The sequence below is a fragment of the Mesocricetus auratus genome, unplaced genomic scaffold (genome assembly GCF_017639785.1).
Source record: "Mesocricetus auratus isolate SY011 unplaced genomic scaffold, BCM_Maur_2.0 Super-Scaffold_4256, whole genome shotgun sequence".
Lineage (NCBI taxonomy): Eukaryota > Metazoa > Chordata > Mammalia > Rodentia > Cricetidae > Mesocricetus > Mesocricetus auratus.
In genome coordinates, this window is record NW_024429182.1 from 61,150,846 (window position 1) to 61,176,194 (window position 25,349).

General features: G+C 43.9%; 1 protein-coding gene across 1 annotated transcript in view; it reads left to right on the forward strand.

Annotated features, from left to right (window-relative positions):
* Positions 1-25,349, forward strand: part of Tcerg1l (transcription elongation regulator 1 like) — a 184,584-nt gene that overhangs the window by 15,701 nt on the left and 143,534 nt on the right. The window contains exon 4 of the mRNA XM_005064264.4: positions 24,602-24,814. Coding sequence (XP_005064321.1) covers positions 24,602-24,814 — 213 coding nt within the window. The remainder of the gene's footprint in view (positions 1-24,601; positions 24,815-25,349) is intronic.

Genomic DNA, 25,349 nt, shown 5'->3' on the forward strand with positions numbered 1-25,349 from the left:
AATTATTAACATGTAGAAGAAAAGAAAAACATGATCAAAAACAGCACTAGAGAGTATTCATAAATAACAGCAGAGTAAGACTATTTCCAGACATGCAGTGCACAGGAACACTTTAGAGGTTGTCAGTTCCTTTTATAACTTCCCAGGCTTTTAAAGGACAACAGAGGACAGCTCACAGGAGCCACTGAGATGCTTACATGGGGCGGGGGATGACTTGTTTTTTCTTCTTTTCCCATTCTCTTGTCTCCTCAGTTTACATTTTAATGTGTATTTTAACATATTCTTTGAGAATTTCACACATACATGCAATGTATTTTTGATCCTATCCACCCTCCCACTTTCTTCCTCCAAGCCCTTCCAGAATCCCCCATCACAGCCCCCTGTCAACACCATGTTCTCTTCTTTTAACCCACTGAGTCTAGTTAGTATTGCCCACTTGCACACGGGTGTAAGCCCCACCCACTGGAGCATGGTGGAAAATCACCAAGGTCAGGAGCCTAAATTCCCAGGGCCCTCGGCAAAGGGTGGCCAAAACCAGGAATTAGCATTTAGACAATAAGGATGGACAGAAAACAGGAACTTGCACTCAGGCCTTACTGGGAGGAGGGGATGAGGAAGTGTTTTGCTAGAAGCTCCTAGTCACAAGCAGGTCAACAGACCCCCCCCCCATGAGGGAAGGGTGCAATATTTTTCCATGATGTAATGTTGACACTTTTGTACGATTTTCTTTTTCTACTATGACAATCAGAATTTTCTCTTCTCTTTTTTAATTGGTGTGTTGGTTAATTGTTGTCAAGTTGAAACATGGCTGGGAAGAGGTCATCTCAGTTGAGGAATTGTCTCCATCAGATTGGCCTGTGGACATGTTTGCAGGGAGTATTCTTGATTGATGGTTGATGTAGGAGTACCCATCCCTTTCTGTGTATAAAAACTAGCTGAACAAGCCAAAGGAAGCAGGCCAGAAAGCAGGGTAGGGTTCTTCCATGATCTCTTCTTTGGTTATTACCTTTAGGTTCTTGCTTGGGCTCCTGCATTGGCTCTGTCAGTGATGGACTGTGATCTGGAAGGCAAATGAACTCTTCCTTCCCAATTCACTTTTGGTCATAGTATTTTACCACAGCAACAGAGAGGCTAACTTCAACAATTGGTTATTTTTTTCCTGTATTATGTGCTGAATTGTTAAATGGCATGCATTCCTCCGATGAACCCAAGATCCTCCTGGCAAATCCTTTGGGCTCTGCTGGAGTTACCACTGTGTCTTTGTCTAGGGTGTTTGATCTATTTTGTGTATGAAACTGCACTGTGTCTTTTGATCTTCTATTTAGTGTGAAAGCTCACTGAGTAATGGCTACTTCACCTTAATTCTTCGGAAGCTTTATATGACAATATTAGAATATTTGTTGAAATGTGTGACTTGCCTATCAAAATAGAACTTATCCTTTGTGGTCAAGATTTTCAGCTATTGATTTAAAACATGTCTTCTCATTTGACTATTCACTCTTATTCCTCACTCTGGTAAGGCTGTCCAATGACTACACATGCATTTAGGAATCCATTCTTGCACCAAACTTTGAAAGTCATCTCTGGCATAAGGTTTGTACTGGCTGGTTTTGTGTGTCAACTTGACACCAGCCAGAGTCATCAGAGAGGAAGGAGCCTCAGTTGAGGAAATGCCTCCATGAATGCCTCTGTGAGATCCAGCACTTCCTTAGGTAGTGGTTGATGGGGGAAGGCTTAGCCCATGGTGGATAGTGCCATCCCTGGACTGGTGGTCCTGGATTAAGAAAGCAGGCTGAGCAAGCCATGAGGAACAATCCAGTAAGCAGCTCCCCTCCATGGCCTCTGCAACAGCTCCTACCTCCAGGATCCTGTCCTGTTTATGTTCCTGTCCTGACTTCCTTCAGTGGTGAACAGCAAAGTGAAAGCATAAGGTAAATAGACCCTGCCCCTCCCAACTTGCTTTATGGTTATGGCATTTTGTTGCCGCAATAGAAACCCTAAGGAAGACAAGGCTATTCTGGATCAAGTACCTTTTCTAATATGTTGTGTTGGTGGTTGTCACATTTTGCATATGCAGTAGTATTTGTTTGCCCCTTGCTATTTTAGAAATTACTTAATCAACATGATTAATATTTGCATATTTTACTGGTTCCTCTAAGAAGCAACTGTCAGATTCTAAAATATTTTCCCACACATTTTACAGCTTCCTTGAAATGTGTGCTTTTCTCTGTGTCTTTGGGGGGGGGGAACAGGGGGAGGGTTAATTCTAGTTTGTTTGCTTCTTTTGTTTAGGTATTTTCCTAAATTATTAAGACACCAATTTGCACATTAGCTCCACATATCATCTCACTACTTCCATAAACATCTTTTAAAAATATTAACTTATTTTTAATTGTGTGTTTCTGTGTGGGAAAATGTAAAATGTTCTATTTTTGTTATCACCTAGTTATATTGATTTTTTTAAAATTGTGATTGTATAGCCCATGCATTAAAAAGCTGTTTGATTTTTATTGTTGTATGTGGTAGTGGGTTCACATGCCATAGCACACATGTGAAGGTTAGAAGATAACTTTATTCAGTTAGATTACCTTTTTGTGTGCTTGTGTGTGTGTGTGTGTGTGTGTGTGTTGGTCAGCTTTATGTCAATTTGACACAATCTTGGTTCATCTGGGAAGAGGAAAGCTCAATTGAAAACATGTTGTCATCACATTGGCCTGTGGGCAAGTCTGTAGGGCATTTTCTTGATTGATGATTGATAGGAATGGCCCAGCTCACTGTGCATGATGCCACCCCTGGGCAGATGGTTCTGCAGCCTGTAAGAAAGCAGGCTGAACAAGCCAGGAAGAGCCAGCCTGTAAGCAGTGTTCCTCTATGGCCTCTGCTTCAATTTCTGGTGCCAGATTTTTGCCTTGACCTCCCTTCATGATGGACCATAAGCTGTAAAATGAAATAAACCATTTCCTGTCCAGGTTGCTTTTGGTCGCGGTATCCAGCAATAGAAACCGAAGACTCATGGGTTTTAGGTATTGAATTCAGGTCTCCAGGCCTCCATGGCAAGCATTTTACCTGCTGAACCATTCTACCAGGCCTCCTATGGATTTTTTTCTTTTAAAGAAAGTTCTATTTAAGCATTCTCCAGAGAGTGGTAAGATCAGACTTCCAAGGGAACTTCACTGAAGTAATTTCTCTTTTTGTGGGGACCCGTTAAAAGTTTTTGTTCTTGCTTATCCATCATTTTAAAGGTTCTGGTCATGTATATATGCTGTACAACACACATTCCTTTAATGTCTGTGGATATTTTCCATATTCTGGGAGTACAAGTTGTCAGTGAGGACTTTTTTTTTCTTATCAGTTAGTTTTCCAAGGGCCAGTATTCTACCTCTGATCTCCTTCACCTTGTAAAACTTTTGTGCAAATGTTTTCCCTCCTCCATCTCTTAAAAGTTTTGTTTATATGTCACCAGCCCACAATTCCTGGAACTTGATGGCTTGGAGCAGTGAGTGACCCCTGGCACCTTTGTTTTATTTCCTTTGCCCTGGTCCTTTTTAAACTAGAAAACTGTAAAAGACTATGAGGTCTGAGCTCAGTCACTAGGAGAAATGTCCAGTGCCTACCGCCTTAGAGAAAAACAGCTCAGTCCCTGTCCTGGTGTGCTTGCTAGCCCAATGTGGGTCGTGGCGAGTTGTGTTTTCAAATGGAAATCACCTTGCCCAACTGTGTTTGCTTTGCTCATGTGTTCCTTTGTGCAATGTGGAAGTTATTCTTTGTTTTCAACATTTCCTGTGTAATTAACTAGCATGGGCATCTGTCAGTGCTGGGGGCTCAGTGGTTTTATATCAGTCCGTTTGGACAGACGTGATCCTTATGCTTGGACTACATTTGTCCTTTTGGAAATGTTTGTGAAAGGCAGGCTAAGTGTTGTGGCATGGCAGGGGATTTCTCAAGCTCTTCTCCTGCCTTATCTTTTTTGACAGTGTTCTGTGTGTGTGAGTTTTATTCTGAATTTCCTTTCTATTCTCTCCATTGTGGAGTCACTTTCTATATGGCGATACTGTTTTGTTCTGCTACTAGGAATATGGCTACACAGACTCTGGGCCTTCACAGTTTCTCTTCTTATATAAACTTGTATTTCTTCCTATTATTGCTGCCTCAGAACTTCAATGAGTATTTTTGACATTAAATAGCTGATTTTTTTCTTAATTAGCCATCTATCTTTTAGCTAGTCAGCTAGCCACTTAACATTTATAATGAATATTGATCCTTGAGGGGTTGTTATGACCTTATTGCTTTTTACTTAGGTTTCGTCTCAATTTTCTATACCCTCTTCTCATAGTTTACATTTTTACTTAGGTTTCGTCTCAATTTTCTATACCCTCTTCTCATAGTTTACATTTTTACTTAGGTTTCGTCTCAATTTTCTATACCCTCTTCTCATAGTTTACATTTTTACTTAGGTTTCGTCTCAATTTTCTATACCCTCTTCTCATAGTTTACATTTTTACTTAGGTTTCGTCTCAATTTTCTATACCCTCTTCTCATAGTTTACATTTTTACTTAGGTTTCGTCTCAATTTTCTATACCCTCTTCTCATAGTTTACATTTTTACTTAGGTTTCGTCTCAATTTTCTATACCCTCTTCTCATAGTTTACATTTTTACTTAGGTTTCGTCTCAATTTTCTATACCCTCTTCTCATAGTTTACATTTTTACTTAGGTTTCGTCTCAATTTTCTATACCCTCTTCTCATAGTTTACATTTTGTTGTTAAATTAACTCTGTGGTCATTTGGATGTTTTAATTAGCCTCTGTTGTTTGTAATTTATATGCTATCTCTGTTGTTTAAAAATTTTTTTAAATTTCTATCATAAATGCATAACTCAAAAAGTTTAGTGTTAAGGACTGTGTTGCATCACCCATTGAACAGTAGGACACTGTGACAATTTGACTGTGATATCCGTTTTTATTGAGGACCAACTTAAGGGTTATGTTGATCATTAACATTTTCTTGTAAAAATTAATATTATATTTAGGTTTCTCAGATGTTTCCATGAGTATTTTGTTAATAGATGCACTTAAGACACTTTTGATGAAGGTCAGCTAGTGGTAAAATCAGTCAATACTGTCTCATCTGAAAAATATGGATTTATTTTCCCTTATTTTCAAAGCATTTTTTTTTCTGGCTGGAGGTTGTGTTTTCCCTTACTCTGGGAATCTATTTTTCCGATGTTTTATGAGATTTCCATCAGTCTAATTGATTCTGTATGTAGGTTGTTGAGGTTCCCATCAGTTTAACTGATGCTGTGTGTAGGTTGTTGAGGTTCCCATCAGTCTAACTGATGCTGTGTGTAGGTTGTCCATCTATGCTTTCTGGTGTTTGAAAGACTTTGCCCCTGACTTTACGGTTTCATGGGAATGTGATCTTTTTAAAGGTCCTTCCAGTTTTAAACATGGCTCATTTGTGTAATTTCTTTTTCTATCTCATCATTCCTGGGCCACCATCCAAATGTTACTTTCACCCTATTTGTCCTCTAAAATTTTGGTAAGGAATTTAAGCTTTGTTATTCTGAATTATCCCTCTCTTCATTTTCCTTTTGAGTAATTTACCTTTCTTCTGTTGGCAGAAGTTTCTGTTCCACTGGCAGTTCCCAAATAAACACACTGAGGGTTATATTAATTACAAATGCTTTGTCAATAGCTCAGGCTTGTTACTAACTTACTCTTACATTTTAAATTGACCCATATTTTTATCTATGCTTCGCCACATGGCTTGGTGCCATCTTGTTTCTCTCTGGCAATTCCTCTGACTTCATCTTTCTTCTTCCCAGCATTCTCAGTTTGGCTCTCCTGCCTAACCTTATTCTGTTCAGTTATTGGCCAGTCAGCTTCTTTATTAAACAAATAAAGTGACATATATTCACACAGTGTACAGGGATATTTTACATTCTTCTCTGGCCTATTTAGGTAATTTCTTATGGTATATTTTCTGGTTGCTAAGTCTTTCTTCATCTACATTGAATCTCCTGTTTCAATTACCTGAGAAGCTTTTGATTCCAACAGTTAGATTTTTCATCTCTAGAAATCCCACGATCTTAAAAAAAAGCCTTCATTATTCATTGCTTCATTGTCTTGATCCTTGCTTTCTTAAAAACACTCATACACAGTTATTTTATATTCTGCATGTGAACTTCTGACATCCCCGTAGAGATGGGTGATGCATTTTTTCTTATTGTTTTGCTGACTCATTGTAACTTACTCCTTGTTTTTCTTTGTATTGAGCTCTGCCTGGAAAATTGCTTATTCCTTCACCTAAAGACCTTCACTCTTAGAACTGCAGGGTGGCTCCAGCCCTGGTTCAGACAGCCCTCCTGCAAGGAACAGCTCCTGCTTGCTTCTAAGATCCAATAGCTCCTGCAGACCCTAATGGTTTCTACTGCCTTTGCCCTCAAGGTAGACCTGCCACCTGTGGACCCATAGGAAATGAAAAGAAGCAAAATCCTTGCAATTAGGCTCACTTGTGGTGGCCCTGGCCCTGCCTTCCATCCAGAGTAGCTTTCCACTGCAATTGCAGAGACACCCTAGGAGTCTAGCTCAGAGCCCTGTTGAAAATGTATCCTAGTTGAGCTATTTTTTTTTTATTTTTCCTGAAAAGAACAGTCATTTTGGTGGTCTGTGTGCACTTATCTCTAAATTGTATAGTAAGAAATATTCTTCCAACAGAGAATACATTTTTGTCTCAAATTATATACCATCAAATTATATGGTGTCGTCAGCCTGGCACACAGCCATGTACACAGGTGCATAGATGCCTCTGGATGACAGCGATCACCAGAGCTTTATATGTTAGAAAGTTAGTTCTGAGACCTGCATGGCATAAAGGCCTGAGAAGAGATACCTCATGAAAACAGAATTACTATCCCACTATTTCCTTCTTTGAGTGCCATTTGGTGAGGGGTGGGAGTGAGACCTTGGAGGAATGTCTGATGTAATGTTGACTCTTCAGATACCAGGAAGTGCTTGGGGTTTTTAGGGCTTGACAGATAGCCAATCAATACTCAAAGCCAAGATCCAGGCTGAGCACCTCCAGTGTGGGGCTGGGGATGGCAGCTGAGGATGAAGGGGGTGACAAAGCAAACACAGAAGTCTGCATCCTTGTGTCTTACCATTGAGTTCATGGTAATTAGAATTGCAGGGTATTAGCCTGTAGTCGCGGACTGACAAACTCTCTGAGATTTTGGAGATGGGGAGGTGCAGACTTCATAGTGTTCCAGTCAGTCTGCTTCCATTGGCTTCTGTGGAGGGAGATCACTCCCCTCTCCTTGCTGGGCATCACGAACCATAGCATATTTTCAGAAAGGACTGAGTCAGAAATCCTCAAAAATAATGTTAGAATCTAAAATGCCTTTGTGCTAAGGTTCTGGTTCCCTTAATTATATTCTTTGGATTCCTGGGAACGTGACTTCAAATAGAAATCTGAGAAATTTCAAAGCAAGCGTATAAACCAAATATCTGGCTCTTCCGTGTGCTCTAGGGACAAAGAGGTGGGTGAATTTCCTCAGCTTGGCTTTAGGAATGAGAATACTGTAGATCCCTAACCACAGGATTGGGAGGGGCTCAGTTACACGCTTTACCCTCAAGGTGCATCCTGCCTTTGATGCTCACAGGCAAGATGGGGGAAGAGTGCTTCCCTGGGGGTAAACTGCAGTACTTTCTTACAGTGATGGTTCAGTGCCCTTAGGTTTCACCTGTGTGGACACAATGCCTTTACATAAACAACATGGCATTCTCTCCTTCGAGGAAGAAGTCCTCTGCTTTCACGGGCAGCAGACTTTTTCAAACCAGAAACGAACCTCGATATTCCTTTGTTCTGGATGAGTCTATACCTTCATTGATTGCACCAGAGACAGATGGGTACCTGCAGGTTCCCTCAGGTACCCACCGTTCATTGCTGGGAGATCTTCACAGAATGGACACTCCTGTCTGTTGGCTTCCTGTAAGGAGGGCTGAATTGATTTGGAAATAGATTCTGGGATTTCCTAATGTGCACTAAAAGAGAGAAGGCTAGAGGGTGTTGAGGATCCAGGCACTGATGGAGGAAAGAGAAGCAAGTTCTTGCAGAGGATCACAGCGATTACGTTTTAAATGGCATTTGGGGACTGCTTCTGAAAGGTCAAGATATGAATATGGAGCAGGAAGACGAAGGTGAGGCAGGAGGCAGGCTTGCCAGTGAAACATCTTTGCTTTATATCAGAGGACGAGAAGATTGGTGGCCCTGGCTCCCAGAAGGGCCTGACTCAAAGTGCCTCTGGCTGTTGAAGTGTAGAGAGCTGGGATGACACAGGTGGCAACCTGTGTACACATGAAAGGCTTACAAAGAGCTGTGTGTGTGTGTGTGTGTGTGTGTGTGTGTGTGTGTGTGTGTGTATCCAAGTTGGCTGGTGTGAACACAGGCAGGAGGCAGGGAGCTTCTTGGGTGGTTCATGTTGGGGACTAGCCTCAGGCCTGTAGAAGGTTCTCTGCTGTCTGGTCTGTCCATGTGATTGAAGTAACAGAACCTGCTAATGCGCTAGGCGTGCCACACTTTCCCAAGAAATGCCTCTGACTCGTTACTGGGGTCCCCAGGATGGACTCTAAAAGTCTTCATACCTTCCAGAGGCTCCAGGTGTCTGCCGAGGTTCAGCCCTATTCTCATTGATTGAAATTCATTTCCTGGATTCAGGAGCTAACAGTTCTCTGAAGACCCAACTGATCCAACCAACCCACCTAGGCCATGTGTCTGCAGGAAGTGGAGCCTCTAGAAACCCACAGCTACAGGCTTAACAAGGTCATGGCTGTCCTCAGTCCCACCTCCTGCTCCCTGTATCACCAGCTTCTGCTCACTCAGAACATCGATTCACACCTGCTGCAACTGAAACCAGTAAGACCCATCGCAGCGGCTGTGAGGATGAGAAAGCTCTTCTGAAGATCTCTGTCTTTGATTTTTCCATGTATTCACTAGGGTGTGTGTGTAAGAGTCCTGGTCTAGAGGCCGATTCCTGTGAAAGTGTTCGGGGTTTATAGGTATACAGTCATCCATCACAACAGGCATGTTCATCTGGGTCTGAGTCCTCGAGTCTTGAATGCAAACAGCCTCCCACATTCACCTGGGAGCTCAGTAGCAGGAGCCACTCAGGCAGGTGCTGGAGAGAAGAGCATATTTGGTATCTCAATTATGAAGCATTCAATCATCTTAATTTCATAACGAAGATCAGCACTGCAAAGCAGGAAAGTTCCTAAAAACCATCAGCTGGTTGATTGCATGACTGTCTAAATGTGTCTCAGAAGAGAAAGTTGTGGCTGAGAATAATTTCCGGTACTTTATCACCGCCATGGGGTATTACCAGGCAGGTAAGAGGTGAGCGTCAATTGCATGCACATGGAATGTGAGGAAACAGCTGCCTGGTGATAAACATCCAATCCCTGAACCCATAACGAACTTTGCACCAAACTTTTGTTCTGCAAACAAATAAGGTTCTGTTTTGCACCCCAGTTCAGGACCTCCCATCCCCCATGCCCTCCATACCCACCCACGAGTGTGCTAAGAATAGAGTCAGCCTGCTGTACTTGTATGAATGCATCCATTCTCTAGTGTGACAGATACATCTTTGGTCAGTACCATAGCATTCCATAGAAAACACACACATGTACTCTCTTGGGATTCAGCAGGGTGGGTGTTGCCATACCCTTCCAAGGGCAAGTCCTTCTTGGGGTGTGGGTGGGGGAGGAAACTCAGGAGCTGGGGGGACAGCATGATCCTTTTAACCTACTAAAGTCACTTGCCAGATGACTTGTTTAGAAGACAAATGTCTCCTATTAACACTCATTTTCACGTGCCTAAGACCTCTTGAATATGGTACCACCCAGGGAGGTGAGTGAGACTAGGGTTCTGATGGACAGTGAATTTGGGGAAGACAAAGGATCTTTGTAAACCAGCTCTAGACCCCAGTGTGGCCAGGGTGCCTGTCTGCTGTCACTGTTCTCATTGTGCTGCATACCTGAGCCTAGGTTTCTGCTCTCCAGGGTTCTTCCTGTGGTAGGGTTCCCTTTCACATCCCAGAAAGGCTGTTGCCACCATAAGTGTTAGCCTGTGGTGAGGTTCCCTTCCACATCCCAGAAAGGCTGTTGCCACCACAAGGGTTAGCCTGTGGTGGGGTTCCCTTCCACATCCCAGAAAGGCTGTTGCCACCACAAGTGTTAGCCAGGTGAACACTGGGACAGCACTTGGCAAAGCTACCTTGAAGCCGCCATTATTTCTCATGAAGAGCGTTTGCTGCTTCAGCTCCCTCCCCTGTCTCAATTCATCATAGCACTGAGGATGCTCAGACTACTGAGTCTTAGCAGCAATTTGTTCTTTGGAACACTGTAATTAATCTCTAGTTTTAATAAAATGGATATTCAAATTATTGTGTACCAAGTTACATGAAATCGTAAAATAATAATAAATTAGTATTTGTAAAGTGACAAAAAGAACTAAGTGAATTCTCCACCTTCCTGGGATTAAATAACTTGTCTTCTGGTGTCAGCATTGTTGGGGCTGTGAGAGCAGCCTCCGTGTGTGTGTGTGTGTGTGTGTGTGTGTGTGTGTGTGTGTGTGTGTATGGAGACTTGGTGTTTAGGCATCATAGTTTCTATTCAGTGGGGACTGTGGTGGTGGGATAGTTTGTAAAAGCATTTGTAAAAGCAGGAGCGTGTGGGCCCTTTGAACTCAGGCCATCAGCTTCCTCAGTAGACATGCCCATCAAAGTTAGGACTTTCAGCTTGTAGACTCTGGACGGAGACCCATGGAAGATGGTCTTGATGCCCTGGGGGTGGGGGCAGGATGGCAGGATTAGTCCTGCCTTTGGCCCTTCAGTGTTGAGCTGGGGTTTGGGAGGCAATGACCCTGAAGAAAGCATCCTTCATAGGTCCCTGTGGGGTGTTCTTGGTCAGTACGCATTGCCTTGGGCTCTACTCTGAACTTCTGAGCCTACTAGATGCTACCCAAGAATGCAATCCAGAGTGGACTAAAGGGATGGCAGCCGCAGTCACTTCCACTTTTACCACTAGGGCTGAGTGGTGACACCACTGGACAAAAATCTCACCTAGCTGATACTTGGGTTCAGTGGAAAAGCAAACAAAACATGAGATATGTTGGGATCAGGCAGGCCCTGATCCTAGTGCTTGGGAGGAGACTTGGCAATTTAGGTCATGTACACAGATAATACAGTATGAGCCAAATGCTGTGGATGGAGTGGGCCTGCAACCCCAGCTCCTCAGGATGCCGAGGCAGTATGATTAATTACCCATGACTAGGTGCTTGAGGCCAACCAAAGAACATAATGAATCCCTGTCTAAAAGGTAACAGCAATAATAACCACAAATGGGTGAGCTGCTTTGTCCAGAGGTTTTGACTGAAATCCAAATGGATTGACCCAGCTCTTCACATGTGTGCGTGGGTATGTTATTCCTGCAGATGGAAACAGAAGTCACTCTCAGAATACCTTCAGGGAGAGAGTAGTAAAAAGAACCACAAGTCATATCTTCATAGATCTCCCCACCTCAGCTTTAATCTGTACTGAGCATGAACAATGGGGAGATGCCTGACTCTCTTATTCTGGGTAAGTGTGGTTCTGGAAGATGGGGTTTCTGTACTTCATGGTGAACATCATTTGAATTACCATGAATGATCCGTTCATAGTAAGGAATGTGGGTGGTTTTAGAAATGGCATTTACTAGAATCTTTCCAATGTCTCTGGACAAACCAGTTTTGAGATGCTGTCCCTCATCAGTATGTCCTTTCTCTGAGGCTCTGAATAGACGTTAGACACAAGCTCATCTTCCACCATAGGGAGCAGCAGCAAAGGAAGCAGGAGATTCAAGAAGGAAGGCTTCTTCCTGCCACACATTCTCCACAAAGTGTCCTTTGGTTTGTTCGGAAAGCCTGAGAATGAGTTTCCCTGATCATGACTCACTTGAAGGTGAGTCCTGACATCGCTGTTTCTTCCCTGGTGACCTGAGCAGAGGGTTTTCTGGGTGGCATTGCACCCATACCCCAGCCTACTTCTGGTTGGCCTTGTGAGCCATTATTGAGTCCTAGAGTTCTCTGGGCCCTAGGGGATAAGGCCCAGGCAGGAATCCTATTAAGAGGAGGCTATCACCCCAGAACCAGCCTCCAAGCCACAGCCCTGGGTGGCAGACACACATGGGAGACCTGGCTGGAGGTCCTGGTGGTGGCTCTTTGGAATGCAGTCTAGTGTCAACACTGTTAACAGTTCAATGATTTTCTAAGCTGAGGCTGCAGGAGGGAAAGCTGGTTGAGCTGCCTTGGGAGAGTCAGGTCAGGCTAGCCCCTGGTCTCAACCCCATTGTCACTCTTGTCTGAAAGTGTCCCTTCCTGAACCTGGATGACAGGAACTCTCTGCTTAGACTGGAAAACTAAGTAGCTTTGGAAGGGCTCTGCCTGGGGTGCTGCCTGGGGTCTGAATGGCCACAGCTTCTCTTGGACCTGAGCTCTGTCTTGATATGGAGTACAGTGGACCCCAGAAAGGGTATAGAGGGTGTGGTCTTGGTGTCTGCCCATCCATCTGGCTCTAGGTACCTGTGTATGTTCAGCAGCACCTTGTCATTCCAGGTCACCATCCCCCACCCCACTACAAATTCTTGTTCAGTGTGACTTCTGGTGTGTAAATTTCAATGACTAGCTAGCAAAGTGCTTCTTCTGGGCATGTACGCATCTTTCCTGGACAAGCTGTTAGTAGGCAGTAGCCACTACTGAAGCACTCTGTAGCCGTGGTGTCTCATAGGGGTGCAGAAACTGGCACGACAGGACATTGCCCAGCACAGAGTCCCCTTGAGACTTCTCCATGTTTGGAGGCTCAAGCATGCACTCTCAGAAAAAAAAGAACACTGGCGCTTAGTGGGTCAGGCAAGTCACCAAGGTCACCATTTAGACTTCTAAGCCAGGCAAGGCTGAGAAGGCCTCTGATGTCCAAAATGACATCAATACCATCCCCATGCTTCCCCATGTTATTCCACTGATGGGAGACTGCTCAAGAGTATGATCTCCCTCGTTCTTGGAGGTCATTATCTGTGATTAGGACACAGAGCCAGATGAAGAAAAGGAGTGGTGGCCAAGGGTCATCCATCCTACCAGCCACGGGTGTTCTTTGCAAAGGATGCCCTGAGTATCAGGGTCCTACTCTGCTCCCAGTCCTGGGAGAGCAGGGAAGATCAGAGCAGTGAGGCTTGGGAAAGTCAGAAAGATCTCACTGGGATTTTGTGAGGAGAACTGCCTACAGAGCTCAGCAGATGGTCCAGCACAGCTTGCAGGTTTGCTTCTTTGGCACCTTCAGCACTCGTAACAAGACCAGGAATTGGATGTCTCTTTCAGAAAACAACCAGAACAAACAACTAAACAAGCAAATATTGGCCGCATTGTTAAGCCACAGTTCAAACACATGGAGACTGGATTTGCCTCAGCTTGTTTCATAGACCCAGGAAACCTATCTCTACTCTTCCACAAAAACATGGTTAAATTCTAACAGATATCCTTATTCCTCGGAACGCAGGAAACCAATGCTTTCACAGAATGCGAAGGAAGAGGCTATTGCTGGCTTCCCCAAGGCCCTCTGTGAGTCCCATGGTCTAGATAGCACCCCCCCACAAACATATACCAGACCCTGAGAGCCCACAGCATGTGCTCCATGCAAACGAAGTCACCATCCTCATCACTCAATCATTTCTGCAGAAATGATTACCAGTCAGTAGTGCGGTGCCTGAAGGATTTCCACCAGAGCTGAAACCATTTGCTAAGCAGACGTTGCTAACGAATGGTTGTTTATTTCTTTGAATGCTTTGCTCGCAGAGAGGGTGACAGCTGGTGCTCATCAGATTCAGCTCGGCAGAGACTCTCACCATTCTGCTGTTTACCCAACACTCCACAACTTTGAGTCCTAAAGTTTGCCCCAATATGGTTGTCCTCTCTGACACTTGTGGCACACCATAGTCAAGGCCCTGTCTTCTATAATGGATGTCAAATATTGAACACCCCACTTACTCCATAGCCACTGGTAGCTATGATCCTTAAGAACAACTAAGGATGAGCCTAGAGTCCTGGATGCCTGCACTCTCCATTTCAGGGCATAAGGAGATACCAAGGGCTGAGGTCTTGCCTCTTATAAAACATGCCCAGAGATAATGGGAAGGTCTGGTTGGCTGCTCACCCCTTGTGGGACACTCCTGGTTTTATGCGGTGCCAGTTTACTCACTAATGTCTGTGGCTCTGGAGCCCTTACTTGCCCACTGTTCCAGACCTCACAGATTCTTCCCTTCTGTCTGCTTTGTCCCAGAAAAGCATATCTCAGCACAAATTGTTCAGGGTCTGGCGGCTTCTCAGCTGTCCTGCAGTGTACATGCAGAACCCACTGCCTGCCTTCTCTTCTGAGGCCAGTGGGGAATTAGGAAGCCAGGGATTCTAACGTATACAGAGTTAATGTACCGAACTCTAGTGTACATGTTCCCTGTAGAGTCTGGGCACTTCACAGTCTCAGAGGGAGGTACATTGTGGAGCCTGGCTTTCCTCTGCCACAGTAGGGCACTTAAAGATCTCCTCTGTGTGTCTATCTGAGGACTTCCTTCAAAGAGAACATGCAAACAGCTCCTTTGTAGTTTGAGAGCAAGGATAAGGGGGCTGGCCTTGACAACTCCAGCAGCAATGAGTGTTACCAGTGGTCAGGGCCTGGCCAGATGTTTGATCAACCTCTTTGCCAAATAACTGAAAATAAGGTTCATACAGATTTTCAAAACAAGAAAGATGAATTTATTTGGAGAAAAGAAATGATAGTTCAAATTATAGAAGGATGCAGTGTTAGGATGGACAGTGGGCCATATAAGTGAGAGCACTCAAGAGCCCTGGGGTATAGCCTAGGGTCCTTGTTATGGGTCTAAGGGGAAGGAAAGACTGGTTTCTAAAGGGACTTTTCTACTTTAATTAATAGACTAAGGTTTTTTTTATCATATATGTACTACCTGTGCCCCTTCCCTCAATGCATCTGATTTTAATCATATCCATACCAATTATGTATATGCATACATTGACAAATAGGGTTCTCTCCAAGAGGTTGCTAAAGGACAAACTTTACCTTACTGCACATGCACTCAAAACCAGGTCAGGCCAGATTAACTCTCCTAGTCTTTGTACATGAATACATTGGGAACACATGGGAATAGAAACGGCCTAAATTGATTGCTACCAGGAGTGGGGAAACTTACACTTTTGTTTAAAGATGAGAATATAAGTAGCCTGTGGCAGGTGGAGGATGGGGGAATTCTGAGATTTCTAGGTGCTTTATTTTGAGGTGGGTTGTGTGGACAATGCATGCAATTGAAGGAAGACAGCTAAGAGGTGCGTAGTTAAAAGAGTGGAGGTGTGCATAAACCCCAAACCAAGTAGGGCAGCGTCCTAGGAGCTAAACTGTCTCCTATGCTTGCCTGCGTCATAAGAACAGGGGTAGAAGCAGCTGCAGCTGAGCCCACATGGATGTGTCTCATGAACCCCTGTCTCTTCACCCCTCCCCTTGCTGCCTTCAAGAAAGCACCTGGTTAATTACTGGTTTCCTTAGAACACTGACTTTTATAAGTAATCCTTATGGGATGGCTTTGCTGGCTTATCTCTTCGCTGGCTTAGCAGGTTTTTCTGGCTGTTCCTATCTTATCTTACTATTTATTTACTCAACTAAGGGATTTTCTGAAGTCCTTTGGGGAAAGGAAGTTCCTGTCATTATTTATCAGTTGACACAGTTTATTGAATGCTTGCTGGCTTGCTTATAGTCCAAACTCAGCTGAGAGTCAGATCTCAGGGGGAGCAGCTGAGTCCAGGTTCTCTCGGCGCCATGCATTTCCTGGCTAGTGTTCTCAAGCGGCAGGTACCCAGCAGCGTTTGTCTATTCCCATCCAGTGACGTGTGTGCCTTCTATCTATCCTATCATCTTTCAGTCCCATAGCTGTGTGCAGCTTGGCACAGAGGCGCTCTGCTGTGACTGGGGGCTGGGAGATGAGGCAGGAGAAGCCAACGGCAGTCTCATCCCTTCTCCCATGCATTGTGAACTATGAACCTGTCTATCAAAGTGCCCCAGCACTGCGAGGATGAGTTCTCAGATTGAGAACTGTGGCAGTGGGCAGGGCCGGAAAGGATTCCTCACAGTGTGTATGTGTGAGAGGTCTTCTAGATTAAGTCATAAGGACTCTGATAACTCCATGGAGGAACTGCTGAGTGGGTTCACAGTAGGACTACATTACTGGAAGGTAGTGAAATGAGAGGAGGTATGGTCTATTTGGAGGAGCTGGGCAAGTGTCTAGTGGTTAGCCCTTAACACAGTTCTATATGCCCTTTCCTTCCTTTCCTTCCACATCCTGTCTTCAGTGATGTTAAGCATTCTGCCATTCCCTTCCTGATGTGATGGACCAAACCCTCTGAGACTGTGAGCAAGAGAAATCTTCCTCCTTTATGCTGTTATGCTGGGCACTGTGGCGCAGCAACCAGAAGAGATGAATGCAGCCCTCCCCCTCCGGAAGGTCCTCCTGCTTGCTGTCATGATTTGTGGCCTGTTAAGGGGGTTTGGTGACCACTGCAGGTCACTCAGTGGCTCTTTTAACTTTGAGGACAAGGGCCACAGAGGCCTGGACTCAACCAGCTTGAGGGAGCCTGGATCTCTTCTCCCCCTGCCGTCTACCAACACTAGATAGTTTTTGCTGATTGTTAACTTTCTGTTACCCCTGGAGTTTGGTTTTGTGAACACATTGGTGATGGTGCAGTTTTGTATGAGGCCAAATAAAGTCAGTGTAGGTAAAAAACAAACAAACAACAAAAAAGCCCATCTTTTTAGTTTTTAAAGGGAAGAGTAATGAGTCACAGTTATTTTGCTTTTAAGTTGACAGATGATATTTGGCAACAAAAATCACGTGGTGATTAAAAACGTTTTCATTTTTTTAGCTACAAATGTTTTCACCTGCCCTAGCATCTGTTGCTTTTATAATGGTAACTTTCTCTTCCATCAGTCAAGGTCACTTTCATTTTAAATAACAGAGCCAGTTTATTTCAGAAACTTCATCCAGCAGCGCATGGCTGAGATCGTGAGCTCTGTCTTATAAAGGAGAGAGATGAAGGCATGGTCCCCTTAGCATGGCATCCCCAGCTTTGAGAGGTTCATGACTGCTGTTGGCTCGCTGGAGTATGTTTTAATAGCAAGAGTCTTTTAATTGTCAGACTGCATTGTTAGCATTAGGGTGTGCGGCCATAGATGGAGGGAGGGCACCACTCATAGGTCCCACTGCAGTCTGTCTCCTGTGGCAGGCCTGCAGCCTGGGCACCTGTCTGATCCGAGGAGCTTCCAAATAGGAGCATCTCCCATCAGAAGCTCAGCTGACAGGGCTGTCTGGCTTCAGAGAACCAATAATAGTACAAGACAATGGACGACATTTGAGCCTTTAGTGCATACCTGATAGAGCAGGAAATCAAGGGAATGACCATTCCACACTTTCTCCTTCAAAATAATGCAGTCTAGGCTGGGGCTAAGCACAGCTGCAGACATGGGCTTCGCCTTGCTGGGGCGCCTGAACTTGGCTATTTAAGGTTTTATAGCTCATGACATAGGGGATGGTGGAGGCAAGAGTTTAGAAAGGGAAGTTTAGGTCTGCCTGGTCAGACTTTGTGGTCTCCCTCATCGGTCCTGGAACTCTCACAATCGGCTCCAATCTGAAAGGATTGCAGAGAAGCTAGAGTGCAGGCTAGACCTTCTTGTCTGTATCTTATGGCCCACAAGGGACTGTGCAGTGGGGCTGAGTCAGGTGTCCTGGACAACTTGTTCCCACAGGTCCCTGGCTGGGTATGACTTGGGTCTACTGGGGATAAGAGGCAACATAGCTGAACAGATAACCTTACTGTACGAATGTGAATCTTTTGGATATATGCCTAAGAGTGAAATTGCTGGATCTTGTGGTAGACTGATTCCCATTTTCCGGAGGAACCTCCATACTGATTTCCAAAGTGGCTGGCTGTACAAGTTGGCACTCCAACCAGCAGTGGAGGAGTGTTGCCTTTTCTCCACATCCTCTCCAGCATAAACTGTCATTGGTGTTTTTGATTTTAGCCATTCTGACAGGAGTGAGATGGTATCTCAGAGTTGTTTAGAGTTGCATTTCCCTAATAGCTAAGGATGTTGAGCACTTTCTTAAATTTCTATCAGTCATTTTAGACTCCTCTATTGAGAATTCTCTATTTAGTTCTTTACCCCACTTTTTAATGGGATCTTTTGGTGTTTCAGAGACTTGCTTCTTGAGTTCTTTATAAATTTTGGAGTTCAGCCCTCTGTCAGATGTGGGGTTAGTGAATATCTTTTCCCATTCTGCGGGCTGCCTTTTTTGTCTCATTGACTATGTTGTTTGCCTTACAGAAGCTTCTCAGTTTCAGTTGGTTCCATTTATTAATTGTTGATCTCAGTGTCTGTGTTACTGGTGTTATGTTCAGGAAGCGGTCTCCTGTACCAATTAGTTCAAGGGTACCCCCCCACTTTTTCTTCTAAGAAGTTTAGTGTGGCTGGCTTTATGTTGAGGTCTTTAATCTATTTGTTTTGTGCATGGCGATAGACATGGATCTATCTGATGTCTTTTACATGGCAGCATCCAGTTGCTCCAGCACCATTTATTGAAGATGCTTCCTTTTTTCCATTGTATAATTTTTAGCATCTTTGTCAAAAATCAGGTGTTTGTAGGTATGTGGGTTAATATTAGGGTGTTCAATTCAATTCCATTGGTCTACCTGTCTATTTTTGTGCCAATACCAAGCTGTTTTCAGGTCTATAGCTCTATAATAGAGCCTGAAGTCAGGCATGGTGATGCCTCTGGACGTTCCTTTGTTGTACAGGGTTGTCTTGGCTATCCTGGGTCTTTTGTTTTTTCCATATGAAGTTGAGAATTATTCTTTCAAGGTCTAGGATTTTGACGGGAATTGCATTGAAACTGCAGATTGCTTTTGGCAAGATTGCCATTTTAACTATGTTGATCCTACCTATCCAAAAGCTTGGAAGATCTTTCCATTTTCTGTTGTCTTCTTTAATTTCTTTCTGTAAAGACTCAAAGTTCTTGCAATATAGGTATTTCACCTGTTTGGTTAGTGTTACCCCAAGGTATTTTATGATGCTTGTGGCAATTGTAAAGGGTGATGTTTCTCTGATTTCTTTCTCATCCTTTTATCATCTATATATAGTAGTGCTACTGATTTTTTTTAGTTGACCTTGTATCCTGACACTTTGCTAACGGTGTTTATCAGCTGTAGGAGTTCTCTGGTAGTTTTTCAGGTCACTTATATAAACTATCATATCATCAGCAAATCTTTTCCAATTTGTATCCCCTTGATCTCCTTTTGTTGTTTTATTGCTCTAGCTAGAACTTCAAGTACAGTATTGAAGAGTTATGGAGACAGCCTTGCCTTGATCTTAATTTTAGAAGAATTGCATTGAGTTTCTCTCCATTTAGTTTGATGTTGGCTATTGGTTTGCTGCATATAGCTCTTATTATGTTTAGGTATATTCTTGTTTTCCCTGATCTCTCAAGACCTTTATCATGAAGGGGTGTTGGATTTTGTCAAAGGCTTTTTCAGCATTTAATGAGATGATCAAGTGATTTTTGTTTCTCGGCGGTGGATTACACTGATGGATGTTTGTATGTTGAACCATCCCATTTCTGCATCCCTGGGATGAACTCTACTTGATCATGGTGTAAGATTTTTCTGATGTGTTCTTGGATTTGATTTGCCAGTATTTTACTGAGTATTTTTGCATCAATGATCATGAGGGATATTCTTTCTTAGTTGTGTATTTGTGTGGCTTGGGGATCAAGGATATTGTAACCTTGCAAAAAGAGTTTGTCAATGACCCTTCTGCTTCTATTGTGTGGAATACTTTGAGGAGAATTGGTATTAGCTGTTCTTTGAATTTCTGGTAGAATTATGCACTGAGGTCATCTGGCCCTGGGCTTTTTTTGATTGGGAGACTTTTGATGACTGCTTCTATTTCATTAGGAGTTATAGGTCTATTTAAATTGCTTACCTGGTCTTGATTTATTTTTCTCAAGTGATATCTATCCAGAAAATTGTCCATTTTCTTTAAACTTTTGAATTTTGTGGAGTACTGGTTTTCAAAATATAAGCTGATGACTCTCTGGATTTCCTCAGTGCCTGTTGCTATGTCCCCCTTTTCATTTCTGATTTTGTTAATTTGCATGTTCAAACTCTTCTCTTTGGTAAATTTGGATAAAGGTTTGTCTATCTTGATGATTTTCTCAAAGAACCAACTCTGCATTGCATTGATTCTTTGTATTGTTTTCCTAGTTTCTATTTTATTGATTTCAGCCCTCAATTTGATTATTTCCTGGTGTCTACTCTCCAGGGTAGTTTGCTTCTCTTTGTTCTAGAGCTTTCAATTGTGCTGTTAATTCTCTAGTGTAACTATTCTCCAGTTTCTTCATGTGGGCACTTAGTGCTATGAACTTTCTGTTTAGCACTGCTTTCAAAGTGTCCTATAAGTTTGGGTATGTTGTGTCTTCATTCTAATTGAATTCTAGGAGTCTTTAATATCGTTTTTTATTTCTTCATTGACCCAGGAATAGTACAATCATGCATTATTCAATTTCCATGAGTTTGTAGGTTTTCTGCAATTTGTGTTGTTGAATTCTAACTTTAAAGCCTGGTGGTCTGATAAGATACATGGAGTTATTCCAATTTTTTTTGTACCTGTTAAGATTTGTTAGGCAGCCAAGTTTGGTTGATTTTAGAGAATGTTCCATGTGGCACTGAGAAGAAGGTATATTCTTTTGTGTTTGGATGGATTATTCTATAGATATCTATTAAACCCAATTGGGTCATAACTTCTATTAGTTCCTTTGTTAAGTTTCTGTCTGGTAGTCCTGTCTAGTGGTGAGAGTGGGATGTTGAATTCTCCCACTGTAAGTGTGTGAGGGTTAATGTGTGATTTGTGTTTTAGTAATGTTTCTTTTATGAATGTGGTTGCCTTTGTATTTGGGGCATAGATGTTCAGGATAGACATTTCATCTTGGTGTATTTCGCCTGTGATGAGTATGTAATGACCTCCTTCATCTCTTTTGATTGATTTTCGTTTAAAGTTTAATTTGTTAGATATTAGGATTGCTACTCCCGCTTGTTTTTTGGGTCCATTTGAGTGGGAAATCTTTTCCCCATCTTTAACTCTGAGGTAACATCTGTCTTTGAAGCTGAGGTGTGTTTCTTGTATTCAGCAGAAGGATGGATTGTATCTTAGAATACATTCTGTTAGCCTGTGCCTTGTTATGGGCTAATTAAAGACCATTACTATTGAGCCAAATTAATGACCATTGATTGCTCATTTTATTGTCTCTATTTTCAGCTTTCAACCCTTGCAGTGTTTGAATTGTTTCTTGCAGTTTTTCCTTTGTCTTTTCCTCCATTTCTTGAATTTTTTGGTTTGTTTTTTCTTCCATTTCTTTAAGGGATTTTCTCATATCCTTTTTGAGGGCCTCTATCATTTTCATGAAGTTGTTTTTAGGGTCGTTCTCTTCTGCTTCATCTGCATTAGGATGTTCAAGTCTTGCTGGTGTAGAGTCTCTAGACTCTGGAGGTATCATATTGGTTTTTCTGTTGCTGAGTGTGTTTTTATATTGTCTCCTTCCCATCCCTTCTTCCAGTGGGTGCAGAAGGAGTGTTTTCCTCTCCTAGTGGATATGGGGCCAGGGTTCCTTTCAGATGGATACAAGGAGGTCCAATACTCTGGTGGCACTCTTCTTCCCATGGATGGAGGCATTCTTAGTATTGGGGCCTTGGCAGTCTCAGGATGGGCTGGACCTCTTTGGGATGGGATCCACAGTGCACATTCTGCACGTCTCAGGTAGTTCTTTGCAGGGCACCGGATGGCAGGCCGGAAACAGGCCCATGCTTACCTTGCCTGTCCTGTGGGTGGAGAAAGGGACTAGGATACTGCCAGTCTCTGGGCAGGCTGGATCCCTTTGGGATGGGATCACAGTGTGCATCCCCAGGTCTCAGGTGGTCGACCTGGAGGTTTCTTTAAGAGCTGAGCACAGGCTGGAGAGGTGCTTCAGTGCACAAAGGACTTATCCCCCAAGCTGAGGACCAGAGTTGATTCCTTAGAATCCCCAGAAGATGGACATGGAGGCATGTGTCTGTAACCCCAGAACTCCTACAGTGAGGCAGGAGAGGGAGATGGGAGACTCTCTGGAGGCATCAGCCATCTGCTGTATGCAATAGCAGATCAGAGATTCTATCTAAAACAATAAGAAAGTAAAGGGCTGGTACCTGAGCTTGTCTTCTGACCTCCATGTGTGTGCCATGTCACATGCCTGCCTGTGCTTACACACATGATCCTGCACACACATCACACACACTTGCAAAGATTAAAAACAAACAAAGCTAATTTCCTTGTGCCACATGACACATCGATTACATTGTGTTGTTTACCCAAAGGAATGGAAAACATGTCCATGAGAAAGTGCATGCCAATGCTTGTAGCAGCTTTGATCAGAATTGTCAAAACCTGGAAGCAACTAAGATGTCGTCATTCAGCAGGCGAGTGGAAAACAAACTGTGGTACATCCTTATAATGAAATATTACTCAATGATAAAAAGAAATGTGCTACTGAGTCATAACAAGACAGGAAGCAAACGGCAAAGCAGATTGCTGAGTGGAAGAAAACAACTGAGCAGGTTATAAATGAGGCTTGCAATTACATGATGCTCTTCAAAAGGCCAAACTGTGATGTATGTGGTGGAACCAGATTGGGCAGGGTGGAGCAGCTGGAACTGTTAGGAAATTCTTACGTGGGATGCTGTGGATACATTCTACATCTGTCAAAATTCACAGGTTATACACCAGACAGGAGCCCACGGAAGGAGCGTGGGCCTTTGGTTTAACAGTGTGTCAATCTGAGCTCATGCTTGGTGACATGCAGCACCCTGGGGAAGGTGGTAATGACAAGGGAGCTGCCATGGGCTGTGCGGGAGCACTGTAGCTTCTGCCTAGTAGCTCTGTAAGTGTAATTTTAAAAGACGGTGTGTGTCCCTCTTAGGGAATTTGTAAATATGGAAAGACAGGGAGAGAAAATCAACCATGATTCTGCCACTTCGACACGCTCACAGCCAAGACCTTCTTTTGTGTTTTTTCCCCCTATGTACTTTTTTTTTAATCTGAGCTTACAAGATCCAGTACTTTCTAGATGCCTTAAGATTTGTTTCTCCCTTCTGGATGTCTCCCCTGAGGTCCAGATTCAACCCTCTGTCTCTGAGCATATGCAGAACTCAGCCGTATCCCCTGATTGCTCATACACAAAAGGCACCCAGCCTGGGACCGTGGCAGGAACTCTGAGCAGACCTCGCAAGCATCTGACCCTGCCCACCATTCTGCAGCTAACTTCATTATTCATACACTGGTGTCTACCTGCCTAGCCTGATGTGTCTGCAACCAACCCTCAGCACCCCACATCCCGCCCCTGTGCACACTGCCCTACTCCACTCTGCTTCACAGTTTCCTCAGCGCCCCCATATCCTATGAGAAGCATCTGTCCCAGAACTCTTAGACTTGCCTGAACTTCTCCCCAGTGGCCAGTATGCATCACTCTCCCATCCTAGAATGATTGGGCCCATGTGTCCCCATCTCAGTAAAGGCCAACCTGCTGGAAACTGAGACACACTCACCAGTTCTTCAGCCCCCCTGACTTAAACCCATCAACCTATACCATAAAATCCATGGATGAGAAGTGGGTCAGCCATACACTTCCTTTTGGAAAGTTCCCCTGAAAGCAGGCCTTCTGACTGCTCATTGCTTAGCACCCTTTCAGCCCACAAAGACAACTGACTTTATGGCTCTACTGTAGATGTTTAAAAGTGATTTTACAGCCTGAATTACTTACTCTCTGTAGCCTTGGTATCCTTCCTTGATTCTGTGTTTGGAGCATCTGGGAGAGCAGAGTGGATGCTGATTTCTCCACGGGTGGTCAGTATCCTGAGCCTCAGAGTTCTGGGAACCCCTGCAGCCTTGGCCTATAACTACCCCCCCTCTTTTTGTTTTGTTTTTTTTTCCAGATAAGGTTTCTTTCTGTAGCTTTGGAGTCTGTCCTGGAACTCTATAGACCAGGCTGGCCTCGAACTCACAGAGATCCACCAGCCTCTGCCGCCCGAGTGCTGGGATTAAAGATGAGCACCATCACTGCCCAGCACACCCATTCCTTTCTGCAGAGTCTCCCCACCCTGATTCTATTAGAGCCCTCCCTCTGCCACGCTAAGCTTTAGCACAATCCTCATGGTCATTTCAAATGACCTACAATGGATCCTTCTTCGTGACTTCAGAAGGGTGACACTCTAAGCATCACACAGTGACATATGTGTGCTGAGTGACAAGATTCATTCTGGGGACATTGCTAGCCAGTACAAGATACCATTAAAGGGGGCAGTGCTACTGTTACATTTTGAGAGTATTGTTATCTGAAACGGATGTGTGTCACATGTGTTAACCCTGGTCTCTCTTTCACAGGTGGTTGCCATAACAGCCTTAAGCCAATCAGCAGTGGTCCTACCATCACCATCACTGCTGCTGCTGCTACTGCAGCTACTGCCACTGCAGCTGCTGCCATGGTCTCTGTGGACCCCGAGGAACTACGGGGCCTGTCCCCTTCCATTGTGCAGCCCTGCCATTTCCTGACGTTGACCCCCATCAGAATCCCCCTCCGGACTGCTCCCTTCTCAGGTAGGAATAGCGCACTATCCAGAAAGGTCATAAAAAGAATCCATCTGGGGAAGCAGGGCCAGCTGGGCCCAGGAACTCAGTATCTTGGTCACTGTTCCCCATCTCTGGACACATACTGTGGATTACTGCAGGTCATATCCAGGAGGGGCATCTAGTTAATGTTGTGTGGGGTTTGCTTGATACATGAGGACTCCATGGTGCAAGGCTTGATGGTGCCCATGTGACTTTTTGATATGTACATGTGAAGAGACAAGACCCCTTTACATCTCATGTAGGTACTGAAGGACCCCAAAACCTTGTGTGGCACAGGTCAGAGAGCAAGGGTGACTCACCCAAGAAGCATCAACTGACATAGCTAGTGATACACCAGGGCCCATTGCTGAGCTTCACATGGCTCTCTTTAGACTTGCATGGGATTGGAGATGGTTGCTCTGAGCGTGAGGAAAATCCTGCCGACAAGGCAAGGGTGGGGACAAGAGGCATAATACCCCTTGAATGTTTGGTGCTCAGGGTGTTGGGCCTTTTAGAAGAATTG